At 37.6% G+C, this 16,089-nt stretch overlaps 1 protein-coding gene across 3 annotated transcripts in view; it reads left to right on the top strand.

Moving 5' to 3' along the window:
- The window catches only part of LOC127441419 (anion exchange protein 2-like), a 43,817-nt gene extending 34,713 nt beyond the window's left edge, over positions 1-9,104 (top strand). For all 3 annotated transcript variants that reach the window (XM_051698821.1, XM_051698818.1, XM_051698820.1), the window contains 7 exons: positions 105-317; positions 444-533; positions 960-1,126; positions 3,248-3,501; positions 3,609-3,778; positions 4,083-4,256; positions 4,711-9,104. In XM_051698821.1, coding sequence (XP_051554781.1) covers positions 105-317; positions 444-533; positions 960-1,126; positions 3,248-3,501; positions 3,609-3,778; positions 4,083-4,256; positions 4,711-4,791 — 1,149 coding nt within the window. In that variant the 3' untranslated portion in view covers positions 4,792-9,104. The remainder of the gene's footprint in view (positions 1-104; positions 318-443; positions 534-959; positions 1,127-3,247; positions 3,502-3,608; positions 3,779-4,082; positions 4,257-4,710) is intronic.
- Positions 9,105-16,089: the final 6,985 nt, after the last annotated feature.

The raw sequence follows: 16,089 nt of genomic DNA, 5'->3' as shown, positions 1-16,089 counted from the left end.
TGCAATAGACGTCTTCCAGATCTAAACACACATCTAATAGACGTCTGGGAAATATACGTGTGCAATCAGTGTTCAGAGTCAGCCTGTCTTTGTCTACTACGCAGATCTTCATGGATCATCCTCTGAGGAGCTGCTATGGAAAAGAAGAAAATGACACTGCTTTAGCATCACCCAGTGGTGACACAAGATCTTCAGATGCCTCTCAAACCCTAAACCAGCCAAACACAGCTCTCCTCTCCCTTGTGCTCATGTCAGGAACTTTCTTTATTGCCTTCTATCTGCGTAAATTCAAGAACAGTGCTTTCTTTCCTGGCAGGGTAAGCTGGTGTTCCTGTATAGTCCTGCTAACTCAAGGCTGCACTTCATGAATGATCAAAATATTGTTAAAATTGTGCGTTGTGAGGTGATATTGTCTATAGTGAAATGAAATCTCTGCTGCCTAGATCCGAAGGATTATTGGAGATTTCGGAGTTCCTATAGCAATCTCCATCATGGTTCTGTTGGACTACAGCATTAAGGACACTTATACACAGGTGAGACATATATAATTTGATACTATTTATATTTAATCTAGAAGTGGTTTCCCCTTCTCACCCCTTATTTTATGGTTAGGGGCAACAACAATCTGATTTTAAGGGTAGAATTAGGGGTATCAATGTCAACCCAAACACCTAAAGGGATAAGACTCTCTGTGCTTTTTTATTGACATTTTATGGTTAGGGGGTTCAACAACATTCTTATCAACTTATCATTTCATTCTGATTTTAGGGGTAGGTTAGGAAGGGTATCAATGCCAACCCAATGCTCTGAGCTTGTTTACTGATTAGAGAGTGGAATATTTTTGCATATCTCTATAACAAAATTACTCTTCATTCCCCCAAAGTAAACTGACACTCCAAGTAACCCCAAACAATTTGGAAGATGAGACACAATGATCTTTGAAATTGTTTCTTATACAGAAATTAAATGTGCCAGATGGCTTCTCTGTGACCAGCCCGGACAAGCGTGGTTGGTTTATACACCCACTGGGCTCTGATGGCCAGTTCCCCATCTGGATGATGGTGGCTAGTATTTTACCTGCCCTGCTTGTCTACATCCTCATTTTCATGGAGACTCAGATCACCACGTGAGTCACAGCTACTTCCTGTGTACTTAAATGAGGAGAGTGACAGATACCATCATGTTCTACCTGACTCCATTAATTTTGTCTGGCATGCATTGACCTGGACTGCGATTCCCAAAAACATTGTAAGCTTAAAGGAATAGTTCACCCAAAAATTACAATTTGTGAGAAACTTTACTCACCCTCAGGCCATCCAAGATGTATCTGAGTTTCTTTCTTCATCAAAACAGAATTTAAGATTTTTAGGATTTCATTTCAGGCCTCCTCCTTTAAACAATGCACGTGAATGTACTCCATTTTTTGACAGTCCAAAATGCATATTTAGGGTGCATCAAAATTATTCACACGACAAATAAAGTTCTTCTGAACCCAAACGATTGATCATTTTTAAGAAACAAAACAATACTTATATACTTTTTAACTACAAATGTTCCCTTCTGTACATCTCTGTGACCCGCGCTCATGAGAGGGATGACGTAAGCTCGTTGGTAAGGTCACACGTTACGTGGAGGAGGAAGCAGGAAGCGCGTCATTGTTTACAAGAGAAACTTGCACAGACCACAGACCAAGTGCCGTTCACAAACCAAAACAGTCCTAAACAATTTCAAAACAATATAAAATAAAAAATAATTTCCAAATAATAATAATAATAAACAAAACATTACTGCAGTAAATAACCATCCTTTATTTCGGAGCAATACTGTTGCGTTATCTACTTGTGCTTTTTCTTTAGCAGAAATATATAGGCTATATAACTGTCGGGAATTCAAGCCACACAAGTTGCAGTTAGTGAAACCAAGTGCGAGAGCATTTACTGAGATTCACAGGATTTACAGAGTTTACACAGTGAGATCAATGGTACAGGTGATATCACACAGAAGAGAAGCTTCACAAACTGAAGAAGAGGTATCAGGCGAAACAACAGGGTAAGCACTAAACAGATATTGATGAAGATCAAGAGCAAATACAGACAGGTAAATAAACACTGCGTGAGAGCAGCATGGTCAAACTAGAGTCCTATGTGTGAGACTTGACAGTGAAGTGGTGTGAAGGTGAGTTATTTATGCAGGCAGTGATGAGCGAGTGAATTGAGTGCAGGTGTGGTGAATTAGAAATCGGGTGATTAGGAGCGGAGCACGGAGGGAGGTGCAGAGCCCGAGGGAGGCGTGACAATGACAAAGTTTTCACACATACCTGAGTTCGCTGGAAAAACAGCACGGGCACAGCCGATGAATTCAGATATCGACCCTTTGTTTCTTTCGATGGTCTGAAATCCTCAGGGGTAAAATGTTCACTGCACACCCTCCAATATTTGAGAGAATGTAGGGGTGTACTAATATCCAGGTTCAGCGCGATAAGCCAGAGCCTCAATCGCTCATGATCATGTATAGATCATATATATGTATAGTGAATCGATGAAAAGTTTATATTTTTCCCAGCGTGCATTTTCTTTGGGGTTTCTGAAGGTTGAAGCATCCAGGATACATACACCAAACAAACATTTTGAACAATACACTTATACAAATACAAATCTACAGCAAAGGCAATTCAACTTTTGTACAGCGCTCCTCTTGTAAACAATGACACGCTTCCTGCCTCCTCCTCCACGTGACATGTGAACTTACCAACGAGCTTACGTCATCCCTTTAATGAGCGCGCGTCACAGAGATGTACGGAAGCGAACATTTGTATTTAAAAAGTATACAAGTATTGTTTTGTTTCTAAAAATAATCAATCGTTTGGGTTCAGAAGAACTTTATTTGTCGACTGGAGTCGTATGGATTATTTTGATGCACCCTAAATATGCATTTTGGACCATCAAAAATGGAGTACATTCACTTGCATTGTTTAAAGGAGGAGGCCTGAAATGAAATCCTAAAAATCTTACATTTTGTTTTGATGAAGAAAGAATCTGGATGGCCTGAGGGTGAGTAAATTATCAGCAAATTTTCATTTTTGGGTGAATTATTCCTTTAAGTAGATCGTAGAAACCACTGGCGCCAATGGTCTCTACAATCAACTTAATGTTGCGATGCTTTTGGGAAACGCAGCCCAGTTTTCATCTTACCAATAATCTCAATTATATTATTGCCCTGTTTTTATTGATTTCTCTTTTCTTAACAGTCTTATTGTAAGTAAGAAGGACAGGATGCTGGTTAAGGGTTCAGGGTTTCACTTGGACCTGTTGATCATCGTGATGGCAGGTGGGATTTCAGCAATGTTTGGACTGCCATGGTTGACCGGTGCTACTGTCCGTTCTGTAACCCACGCAAATAGTCTTACAGTGATGAGCAAAGCTGTTGCCCCTGGTGACAAACCACGTATTCAGGAAGTAAAAGAGCAGAGAGTAACAGGATTTTTGGTGGCCCTTTTTGTAGGTGGGTGGTTTCATTTTATTTATGTAAATTATAAGACATTGCCCTAACAGTTACCAAATGGCCAGTTGCAGCACCGGTTGTTTGTACTTCCATCTAATTTTCTGCAGGTCTCTCCATTGTGATTGGAGACATTTTGCGGCAAATTCCGATCGCTGTGTTGTTCGGCATATTCCTCTATATGGGAGTGATGTCTCTTAATGGGATCCAGGTAACAGAACGCATGATGCTGCTATTAATGCCACCCAAATACCACCCTGACCACACATATGTCCGCAAGGTGAGATCTTCTACAAACATCTTCTAAAATCAATATTCATGCCACACTAATTCTGAAGCAGTTCTGGTTTCAGTGCCTGTCCTAGCCTTTTAGGGGCCTTAAGCAAAAATTTGTGTAGGGGGCCCCCGTTAGTATGTTTGTAACACTACTTATAATGTACTTTTCAGAGTGGGGGCCCCCTGGTGGATCGGGAGCCCTAAGAAACTTGCTTAGTTTGGCTATAGGGAGGACCAGCACTGTCTGGTTTTAATTTATCTCTGTTTCAGATTTAGTGGTGCTTTAACCTTTGATTTGTCTATTTCAGGTGCGTACTCTACGCATGCACCTGTTCACATGTTTCCAGTTGGTGTGTCTGGCTGTGCTGTGGACTGTAATGTCAACCGCTGCCTCATTAGCCTTCCCGTTTGTCCTTGTCCTCACTGTGCCATTCAGGAGGTTCCTGTTGCCTCGAATATTTACTCAACGTGAGATGCAATATGTAAGTGTTTTTGGTGGGCCTTTAGGTAAAAAAAAGAGGCAGACTTTTCATATGATGCTATTTGTAGATGTAATGTTTTTTGTAATGTAGTTTTTTCTGTACTATTCATATTCTAAATTCTTATCATAATGTGCTCAAATGTAAAGCCAGTGTGTAAATTAATGTGCTTCACCCAAGTAGGACATGTTACTGGATCAACATCCTTGTTTGTCATGGAATAACATTCTTCTCAACCAATCACATTTTAGAGTTAGGGGTTTCAAAAACATTCTTATCAATTGGCCTATGATTGTATGTTGTTCCAGGATGAACAAAGGATGTTGATTCAGGAACATGTCCTTGGCTAATTCACATTTGCAAACATGTTCTTAGGACTAAAATAAAGTCTATTATGTTACGTCAACACTTATTTTCCCCTTTGCCTTTAACATTGTTCATTGTGTCTGTGTGACAGCTTGATGCAGATGATGCTGAGCCGTCATTTGATGAGAGGAATGGTCAAGATGAATATACAGAGATGCAAATGCCAGTATGACCTCATTCTTCTCCTTTCACTACTTGGGCTGGTCTGACGTTCTTTTAAGGCAGTGGTGTCCAGATGTACACCCTGTCTTTTTTTCATCAATCAGTTGTTTTGTTTTTTCATGCGTTTCCCACATTATTTGTTTTGGAAAAATATATTTATATGTTAAAGTGTTAAATATATATCTTTATATCACCTGTACTATTCGTATTTTATCTTTTTATTTATCAGAGTTGAAATGTAATTGTGCTATGCATGTGTTATAGAGGGGTAGATGAATGTATGATCTATAGTAAGTTCAAAATGGTACAGGAAGCACTTTAAGGTAAATTTAAAATGAAGCCTTTTTTACTGCTTATCAATACTTGTACTTCATTGCAAGGTGAAATAATGTACTGCTAAAAATTTACAAAATAACTGTAATGCACATTATATAAGTTCAATATTTTTGTAACAAAACTGACATAATATACAGCTTTGTGCTATATTCACCTTGATGCAAAAGAAAATCTAAAAGAACTGACAAACTAAACACTGGGTGCAATCACCGGTTTATTTGAAAGATGAGAAGACGGATGTTGTTCTATACTTTTTCTCAACTATGAATACATATTTTGCCTGAAATTGTTGCATAGTTGTGTTGAAACAATATTTTTTCTCACCAGAGCACCAAATAGGCCTATGTGTTTATATAATAAACACTAAGAATCACATAGTAGTTATAAAGTAGTAGTTATCAGCTATATAAAAACAATTATACTAATTACTGTCATCTAATTATTATTACTATAATCATGTGGTTATGGTGTGGATTTCATTTATTTATGGTAGTGTCTAAGAGAAAAAGTGAAAAATAGATAAGGATGATAGCAAGTCATGGTCATTGTTAAGAATGTTTTAAGTAAATGTTGTAAGGAGTTCAAAAGGTTTAATTTTATAGTACCCCTTTTTTTATTAATATTTTTATGATTTAAATATTACCTGACCACACTTGTGAAATACAGACCTGTTGTTGGATGCACTATGTTTATTTTTATAAAGCATATTTTTATCCTTTTCCATATGTGAACATTTGTCCTTTGAGGTACTGAAACAAAATGTAATTTCATGTGTCTGAAACATACACAGTGCAGGGCTTTGTGAAGGCAAACAAATGTTGATTTGGTATGTTGTAATCCAATTTCTTAAATACAGTGCTTTGAAAAAGTATTTGCTCCCTTCCTGATTTCTTCTATTTTTGTGTATTTTTCATACTAATTTGTTTGAGATCTTCAAACAAGATATAAAACAAAGGCAACCTGAGTAAACACAAAAAACAGTTTTCAAATATATGTATTTTTTATTGAAGCAAAAAAGTTATCCAACATCTATATCACCCATGTGAAAAACTAAATTAATAGCTGGTTGTACCACCTTTAGCAGCAACAACTGCAACCAAACACTTCCAATAATTGGAAATCAGTCTTTCACAACGCTGTGGTGGAATTTTGGCCCACTCTTCTTTGCGGAACTGCTTTAGTTCAGCCGCACTGGAGCGTTATCGAGCATGAACTGCCCGTTTAAGGTCCTGTGACAGCATCTCAATCGTGTTCAAGTCAGGACTTTGTCTTGACCACTCCAAAACTTAAATTTAGCTTCTTTTGAGCCATTCAGAGGTGGACTTACTCCTATGCTTTGGATCATTCTCTTGCTGCATAATCCAGTTGCGCTTGAACTTCAACTCACGCACTGATGACCGGATGTTCTCCTTTAGGATTTTCTGGTATAGAGCAGAGTTCATGTTTCCCTCAAATACTGGAAGTCGCCCTGGCCCTGAAGAAGCAATGCATCCCCACACCATCACACTACAACCACCATGCTTGATCGTAGGTATGATGTTCTCTTTGTGGACTTCTGTGTTTTATTTACGCCAGATGTAATGGGACCCCTGTCTTCCAAACAGCTCCACTTTCCACTCACAGAACATTCTCCCAAAAGGTTTTAGGATCATCAAGGTGTGTTTTGGCAAAAATTCAGATGTGTTAATGTTATTCTCGGTTAGTAGTGGTTTTCTCCTCACCACTCTTCCATGGATGGCATTTTTGGCCAGTGCCTTTCTGATAGTGGTGTCATGAACAGTGTCCTTTACTGATGCGAGAGAGGCCTGCAGTTCCTTGGATGTTGTCCTTGGCTTTTTTGTGACTTCCTGGATGAGTCGTCGGCCACTTCTGGGAAGGTTCACTACTGTGCCAAGTTTTCTCCATTTGGAGATAATGGTCTTCACTGTGGTTCTTTGGCGTCCCAGAGCCTTTGAAATAGCTTTATGACCCTTCCCAAACTGATGTCTTTCAGTCATCTTTTTCCTCATTACTTCTGTAATTTCTTTCAACCTTGGCATAGTGTGCTACTGGGTGAGACCTTTTAGTCAACTTCATGCTGCTGAAAAAGTTATATTTAGGTGTTGATTTGATTGAACAGGGCTGGCAATAATCAGGCCTGGGTGTGTCTAGTCCAGTTGAACCCCATTATCAATGCAGTTTCATAGATTTTGGGATTTAGTAATTTAAAAATACTTTTTCACACAGGCCCAGTTGGTATTGGATAACTTTTTTGCATAAATAAATAACATAATTATTTAAAAACTGTATTTTGTTTTTACTCAGATTGCCTTTATTTTATATTAGATGTTTTAGAGTTTTTGAAACAATTTAGTATGAGATATTCACAAAAACAAAAGAAATCAGGATGGGGGCAAATACTTTTTCAAAGCTCTGCATTTGTGCCTCATGTACATTCCAGTCATCAAAGTGATATTGAGAATAATTATTTTTTATAAAATACATCTCAGATATTATCTGTTGTATGTACTTGAAATAGTGCAAATGTGCATTTTCCCCTGGTAAAACTGACAAAGAGTATATTCTACTGTTTCATTATGCGCACAAATTCTTTAGTGCCTTTAGTTCACTTGATTGTTTCTTTTGGATACAGTATTGCTTTCACTACATATAATCCACAGTTGAAAAAGTGTCCTTGTTTTAGTGCATTCTAGCACTAGGAGAGCAAGTTTAAAAGATAAAAATGTTTATGATTAAAGCTACACTATGTAACATTTTTTGTTAAAAAATAACAAAAGGTTATTAATGAGAGAGTGCAACAAAAATCCATATTCCAAACCATGTATTTACCCAAATACACTTTGATAAACCTATAATAATGATTTATATTTTAGAGCTGTCAGAACGGATTTCACGGGAAATTGCATACAAACGTAATTCGCCCGTGCGTGTTGACGTCATATCCATACACAGAGAAAATAAGCTCTTGCTACTGTAGCGTGTGTATGGTGTGGGTGTAGCGTGAAGCTGAAAGTTTGTTGTCACAACGAAAAAGAAAAATTGACCATGGATCATTTAAAACGACAAATCTCTGGGGAATCACTGGTTATAAAGACAAAGAAACCCCAAACAGAGCAGAGTCTACAAAGGGAAAGCAACAGAGTCTGTAATAAAACCCAAATCAACAGTGGCTTGGTTTCTCAGAGGTAGAGACAACTCCGAGATCTGAAAGGATTTAAAAGCGACCCAGAGATGTTTTTTTCTAACTCAACAGTTAAGATATTTTATTCATATGGTTTATCTACAATAATTATACTGTAATCGGTGCAGAACTTTTCACTAGCTAGCACACAAGTGTTTTCCTTTATAATGGCAATCATTTATATGAACAAATCCTTTAGTCCAAGGCTTGCCAAGGACATGTGAGTCTTGAAATGATGTTGACCACTGATTGGTAACAATGACAATCTATAAATTAGTTACTACCATGGTCTATTTGGCCAGAATATCCTGCAGTTATAAAAATTTTACAATGTTTTGACCCTATCAGACAAGCAATTGTTATGTCTAATGTTAATGAACATTGCCTAACTTTTGTAACATCATTTATTTCAAAACATCAATGTTTCCAATAAGTCAAAACAACAGCATAAGATATGGCACTTACCTGCTCACATGACATGTTTTCGGATATCCGTCTTTTCCCTTCTTTCGTTATTTATTTGTGCATTCGCTTTGATAAGATGTCCTGTATCCATGTGTACACCGGTGCCTCGAACCACATTCATCCACGCAGAGAAGCAGAGCCGAAGCACAAACAAAACAATGTTCATCCGCAAGACGCATGCAGTTTTACTTTTTAACCGCTAGAGGGCCAAACGTTACATAGTGTAGCTTTAATATTGCATTACTGTAGAATGTAAATGATGTAGGCATATCTCTTTCTTTCCTTTCTGTAAATATTTAGAGTGCAGGCCCAAACCTAATAAAGTAATAGAATTGATTTTACATGTGACTTTTTGTCATTCATTTAATACAATTTCACACATTACTCAAAACTAAACCAAATGGTCATGTTACATCTTAATGAATGTCTCAACGTAGCGCTGTGTTCACTAAATGTATTTAAATTTGGTTTGTAATGATTTCATGCAGTTTTATCTGTTAAGACTCCAAACAACTAAATGGAAAAAAAATGTATTGCCAGTAGTGTCAGAATTATTTTTTTAAATTTTCTTATTTTTTATTATTATTATTATTATTATTATTTAGGTGGAAAGGGCTTTGATCCAGAAATGTCTGATTATTCCTTCTTTTGAAGCCTGGCTACAGTGTTACTGCATGAATGGAATGAATTAAATAAGGGATCACAACAGACAGTGTGGTTCAAAGTATTCTCAGAGACCAGTAGCTTTTTCATCATGCATTATATTATCAGCTTAACAATTTGAATTAAAAGTTGAGTTAAAAAATTAAGATGAATAGTAAAATGTATTTAACATGGGGGTGTTCCCATTGGTGCAGGGCTTGCGTGGCTTTACCAGTGGCTCGGCGGCGACATTTGGCAGCACTGAGGCAGCTGGTGTGGGGTTTTTAGCTGGGCGCTGGACCGAGACAGGACGGAAGCAAGCCGGTTGTGATGAAGTACTGCTCCATTTTGGCATAAAATGTTTCATAGCCTGTGATTGTTGCTGAGTCATGATGTAGCGCTCAGCAATTCTATTCACAGATTTTCCAAAAAGGCCGGCTGGAGACACTAAAGCATCAGATAGAGCGGCTTTTCCGTGAGGGTCAATCAGATGTGCCGATCAAAAAACACCAGGTTGCTCATTGTCTTGCCAATGGCCTGTGCAGTTTTTTTTTGTGAGTTGCAGCGCAAAGTTCGTAGTGGTGCAGAGCTCTTTGAATGTCTCTGGATTGTAGCCTTGCTCGTCCATTTGTTTGAGGAGCTTAGCTTGGAAAACTTAGAGTACCGTCATCACGTGGAGTGCTGAACGAGTTTGGCCTGCCACTGAGTATGCTCTTTCAGCTAGTGCGGACGTTAGTCGATACAGCTTAGAAAGATTAACGGGGCATGAGGGATGATCGAATAGGGCGCGCGCCAGGATTTTGACAGTTCGTTACGAACTTCAGGGAAGAACGGGACAGATCTACGGGACGCAGTTGCTTGACGTTGTCCGGACTGCAGGAACCATTCATCAAGGCGAGATTGTGTAGGTTCCTCTGGAGGGGACCACTCGATATCAAGCTCTTCAACCACCCTTGAAAAGACGTGAAGCATCTCCTTGTTAGTAGCGCATACAGGCTCCTCGCCCTCGCTGGGGGAAGGAGCGGTAGCATCATCCACTGACCACTCACCTGATGCAGCGAGAGACATAACATCGTCATCATCCCCAGCGGCAGAACCGCCGAACGAGACGAGGCCATGCGCTCCTGCAGAGGGCCGGAGCTCGTCACGCACATAATGTATCGGCATAGATGCGTTACATGGAGATTGAGGAGCTCGTGGGGCGTGTGCCTGCACGAGGACCACCTCAAATTCTTCCTGCTCGAATTCGCGGCCACACCGTGACTCCTCGTGTGATCCCTCGGGTGTCACAGTAGAGGCGGATGAGAGGGCGCAGGAGGCTGTATCGTCCCTCAGAACTCAGGCGATTCATGAGCGAAGCGTCTTGAGACTCATGCCCTCACAGTGAGGGCAGTCTGTCTCCATGAGAGCTGACTCTGAGTGGGCGCGGCCCAGACAGTGAATGCAGCTCTCATGCTGATCTGATGGCAAGATGTGTAAGGAATAACTTACGGAACGACATCTTTAAAAAAAACGCGAACGCGTAAGCGACTCTTTATATATATATATATATATATATATATATATATATATATATATATATATATATATATATATATATATATATATATATACACACACACACACACACACACAATATAACAATATACAATTGCTTATAAGGATACACAACTCCTGCCGAAGTGCTGTGGGGAATCAGGATGCTGAAGCGGCCAGTTCACCGGCAAAGCATCAAGCGTCAAGGCAGAGTGAGGTTCGCCGGAGCACTACAGGGGAGCAGAGAGTCTTCTTGTTGCCGTGAAGATCCTGCCCGCTGACTCGTGTAGTCAACGGCGAAGCAATAGAGGGCTTCTAGATGAGAGATGAATTGCTGTCTTGAAGGAAGAAAATTCTGAGGAATGGTGTTTGCGTGCCTGCTTTTATAGCTGACAGCTTCATGCCTAAAAGGGCGGGGCACAAACACTATTGCCAATATTAGAATGTTGCCATTATTGTAGAGAGGTTTCAACTAGGTCGTGTGGAAGGACATTCCCCATATGCGTTAGCAAACACAATGTCTAGTGTACTGAGTCGTAAGGGAACTCCTGACCACACCTAATTCACACGGCTTGGATCCTTCGCACGGACAGACCGTCACATAACATTCATAAGTCAGAGACGCACAGAGTACACACGTTTTTATGCAGGCTGATACGATGCACACTTCATCAGATCTAACAGCTGGATTCGCCGAAGTTTGCAAGTTTCGTGGATTTAAATGTTCATTAGATATTCAAAGACTTGTTTAAATGGTATAACGGTGTATTTGCTGAATGCCGATGGAATGCTGTTACTTGTATTTATATGGGCACAAATGTGCAGAAGCATGATAGAACAACCACATAATTCAGTGTCGCAAAGAACAAAAATATTAAATGTTGTACATGTTCCGCAAATCCTGAATCCTCATTAAGAATCTCCTCACCCTTTTAAGATCACTCATTGAAGACACTTAACGAGTGAATCTGCCGCTGCTCTCTGCTGCCCTGTCGCACTGCTTTAACGTCATCAGTCAAGACATTAATTATTAATTTGTATGTCCTCTTAATGTTTAACTCAAGATTTAGATTTAGATTTAACATTTATATTTAATTTTTAAAATGTAAAAGTCTAATTTTTAGAAATGCGCTTAAAAAATGCGAAATGTTTAGATGGAAACCCAGCTTGAGACTGTCTCATCTCTTTGTGTTCCACACAAGAAAGTAAGTCTTACTCATTTGGAACAACATGTGAAGGAGTAAACAATTTTAGAATTTTCATTTTTGGGTGAACTATCTCTTTAATTCCTTTCAACCACTGGTGAAAATTAAAGTACATTGTCCAGTCGCTTCCACTATTATGTTTAATTGTCCATAGTAGCCTTGACCATTGTAGCCATTATGCTCTTTCATAGTCCACTGTAAATTTTGTGGAACTAATTATAAGAAAATGGATCAGATTATTTATTTACAAAAAACAAAAACAAAAAAACAAGTCCTTTAGTTTACGGATCTCCCCGTTTGTGAAAGCACAGACAGTTCTGGTGGGACTTGAACCAATAGATGAGGAGAAAAAGAAGGTCAAAATGGAGATTACAGTTTCAGAGGTAAAGGAATCTGACCTTCCTTCCTGATCTTCCTGATTTTAATGTGCTTTTTATTTGGCCATTATGTTAAAAGTGCCCGAGCAGACTAATTTCACTATCCTTCTGGGCAGCACAATTAATCAAAATAACACAAAAATGGTAATATGTTCAAATGTGATTTTAAAACTGTAAAAGGCTGCGACAAAAGACAGATAAACATGGTCTGAGTGTTTTTGGTGCTTTTAGAGCAGATCACATGCATTGTGAAAAAAATAAAGTACTTAATGTTCAGACGTTTGCATTATTTGAAACATTAGTAACCGCTACAAATTATTATACATATCTACAAAGGCGGCACAGTATAACACATATCTGAAGTGTCAAGATAAAAGCTCCAGGTGAAGGTGAAGTAAATAGGAAGGAAATGTATTACTTTTAAATCAAACAAATCTAAACCTCAAAATAAAATAAAATTCAGTATTATAATAATACACATGACTGCATCCCACAGTAATAATTTAATATCATGCAATATTCAACCAAACTTTTTTTATTCACAAAAAAATGTTTTTAGTAAAAATATATGAAGGTAAATAATGCTTTTTATTAAGCTACTATGTATTATTGTATATAAAATATAAATATAAAAGTGCATACCAATGAAAATGATTAGATCTCATTCTCCCTTGTGTTCATTTAGTGAAAAACTGCAGGGAAACATGCCTTTTTAATTTTTACATCGGTCTTTATTTAATGCCTTTAAAATATTGAATCTACTTGGCAACAATGTCTGTTTGGATGAAATTGTGGTTTCTCTGATAAATTTTTTTTTATTTTTTTTTTTACTTTTGAGCCATTTCAGAGCAAATACATAATTATTGAGATACAGTATATATAGAATATCATCAATAGGCTGCAAAATATCGAAATATAATTTTGAAGCCATATTGCCCAGCCCTATAAACTGAGTTGATGTCTAAGGCATAGTTCACCCAAAAATGAAAAGTTCATCATCATTCATTCACTCTCATGTCATTCTAAATCTATATGACATTCTTTGTTCCATGGAACACAAAAGGAGATGTTAGGCAGAATGACAGCCTCAGTCACCATTCACTTTCATCTCCTTTTTTGTTCCACAAACATTTCCCAACATCCTATCATAATTGGCTACATGTAGCCTACTATCCTGGAATGTACCTCTAAGTTTGACTAGAACAGCCAGGGCAAAATTATGTAAGTGATTTGCACAGCACAGACATGAAGTATGAAAAAGATATTACAATACTTCTTTGTACTGTAACTAATTACAAAATTCTGTGACTGTGGCAGTGATCAGTGCCATGAAGAAGGCATGCTCTCTCTATTCATGCTCTTCTGCTGGCGTCTAATGGTTAGTCGATGCAGCAAATGAAGTTTCTATACACACAGAAACCTAGGAGTACTTCCCCAGATACTGTATTCACAACAAATTGATTAATTTTTTTATAACTAAATGTAATTTATATACTTCAACTATAGAGTTTTTTTACATGCCCATTGAGCAAGCCCCCAGTGAAACACAGCGATTAAGACAAATTCGCAATTAACTGGTCACCAATATCTTTACAATGTCTTTTATCTTCCTAGTTATGCTTGAATTGGAGAGCTGTAGTCCTTTTATTTGCTTTATAATCACATCGATATTGGTGAATTCTGCATACAATATTTCAGTCGAAGCCAAAAGGCTTCTTTCACTATCTCTGCATCAAAAAAGCTTAAATCAGGGGCGTTATGCACCTATTTTTGAACCAAGGTCAGCGACCACAACCCTAATCCTCCCCAACTCAGTATAAATCATGGTAAACAGTATCACTTTTTTAACATAACATTTAAATTTGCAGTTGTTTATCAATAAATGTTTATTACAATGTAATATGTTTTTTGATTTTGATTGCATTTTATGAGGTGGACTGCGTGTCTGACATCATGCGGTTTTACATTACTTTTTTTTGGCAATCTTGCCAGCTTTTTTTGTGCAGGCATTTTCCATACTCGACACAAGAGGTGGTGAAAAAGGTGCCAGCACAAATGCACCAATGCCCACAACCGCTTCAGCTCAACTGAGAGTGAAAATATGTAATCTATCTCTGAATGAAGCAATCCTATAAATATCGTATGCAATTAGCATACGAGGCCCCTCTCCATCATCTTTATTACCTTGATTTTCAGCTGTATTCTTTCATTAAGATTTCTTTGTTAAATAAGGAATCTGTAAATTTCTTGATAACTTGCTTTGCACTTGCATTTACCTGTATCTTCTACCGTTTAACTTCCTCTATGCACAGCGTGTCTTTCTGGTAAAATCTCAGGGCGATAACAAACATCCAGTCTCGTATTTAGCCACAGTGAATGCGTCAAGGGAGTTGCAGCAAACTACTCTTCTTTCTAAAATAAAATGATTGATCACAACAAATGTGATATTATTTAGTAAAATTATAAAAATTAAGTCAGTAATGAGCTCGAATTAGTTTAAATACAAATTATATGAAGCTTGCAGAACGGCTGAGCACTGCTGTCACTGTGTGAGGCTTCAGTGTGCAAAGTGTTTCAAGTACATTAACATCCAATGATTGTACAGAAATTTACATGTAAGAAATATATCAACACAAACGATTCATGTAATGGAGCACAAACAATCACCAGAAGATGAAGTTAGGGACAATCCGTTGCTCAGCTAAGGTTTTAGTGCCATAAGCAGAGCGACACAGTACTGATTTTTTGTAAATTATTATAATTTACCCCAGTCAAAGCATGAGTTTACACATGAGATGGAAGTAATCCAGCTGCATAATTATACATACGTTCTGCTTTAATGAGGTGGAGTAATTTTGGAGAAATACAACTAACAACTCTTAAATATTCTTTTGGAGGTACATTTATTCCTGTTATATTAATGAATTCTTTGTAAGTATACATTTCACCAGTATTTTATTTTTTATAAATCTGCATAAAAAAAAAAAAAGATGCCTTTGTCAAACCAATCTTTCTTGAATTCAGTCTTGTTTTTGAGAAATACATGTTGATTATTCCAAATAATACATGAGTGGAGGAACAAATTGTGTTTGTAGACTATTCTCCATGCCTCTAGATATTGTTTATGAAAATTGGAAAATTTAATAGGGAGTTTACTGCATTTAAAGTCACAAAAGAGCCCACCACATCAATTAAAAATACACAAACATAATTATTTCAACCGACATAGCATTTAATCCATTTACGATACTGTTTATAGTGTTGAAATTTAGAGCATTTAATCCACCCTCTGAGAAACATTTTTCAGATTAACATTTTTATTGGTTACTCCTTCAGCATGACACATAACACAACAAAATATTCATGTACAGAGTCAACCTTTATCCCCCTTAAACCCCACCCCAACCCCCAACAAACATCCCTGTGGCCAAGCCCGAGTACACATGCAGATCAAAACAAATTCAAAATAAAATAAACAAAATAAAAAATAAATATTTTATATATCTATATAATAAAAAATAACAATAATAAATACACACATTTAAAACTATAAGTCCCTCTCCACA

This window comes from Myxocyprinus asiaticus, chromosome 5, assembly GCF_019703515.2.
Source record: "Myxocyprinus asiaticus isolate MX2 ecotype Aquarium Trade chromosome 5, UBuf_Myxa_2, whole genome shotgun sequence".
NCBI lineage: Eukaryota > Metazoa > Chordata > Actinopteri > Cypriniformes > Catostomidae > Myxocyprinus > Myxocyprinus asiaticus.
Note: the sequence above shows the minus strand (reverse complement) of the source record. Positions and strands in the feature narration are given on the sequence as shown.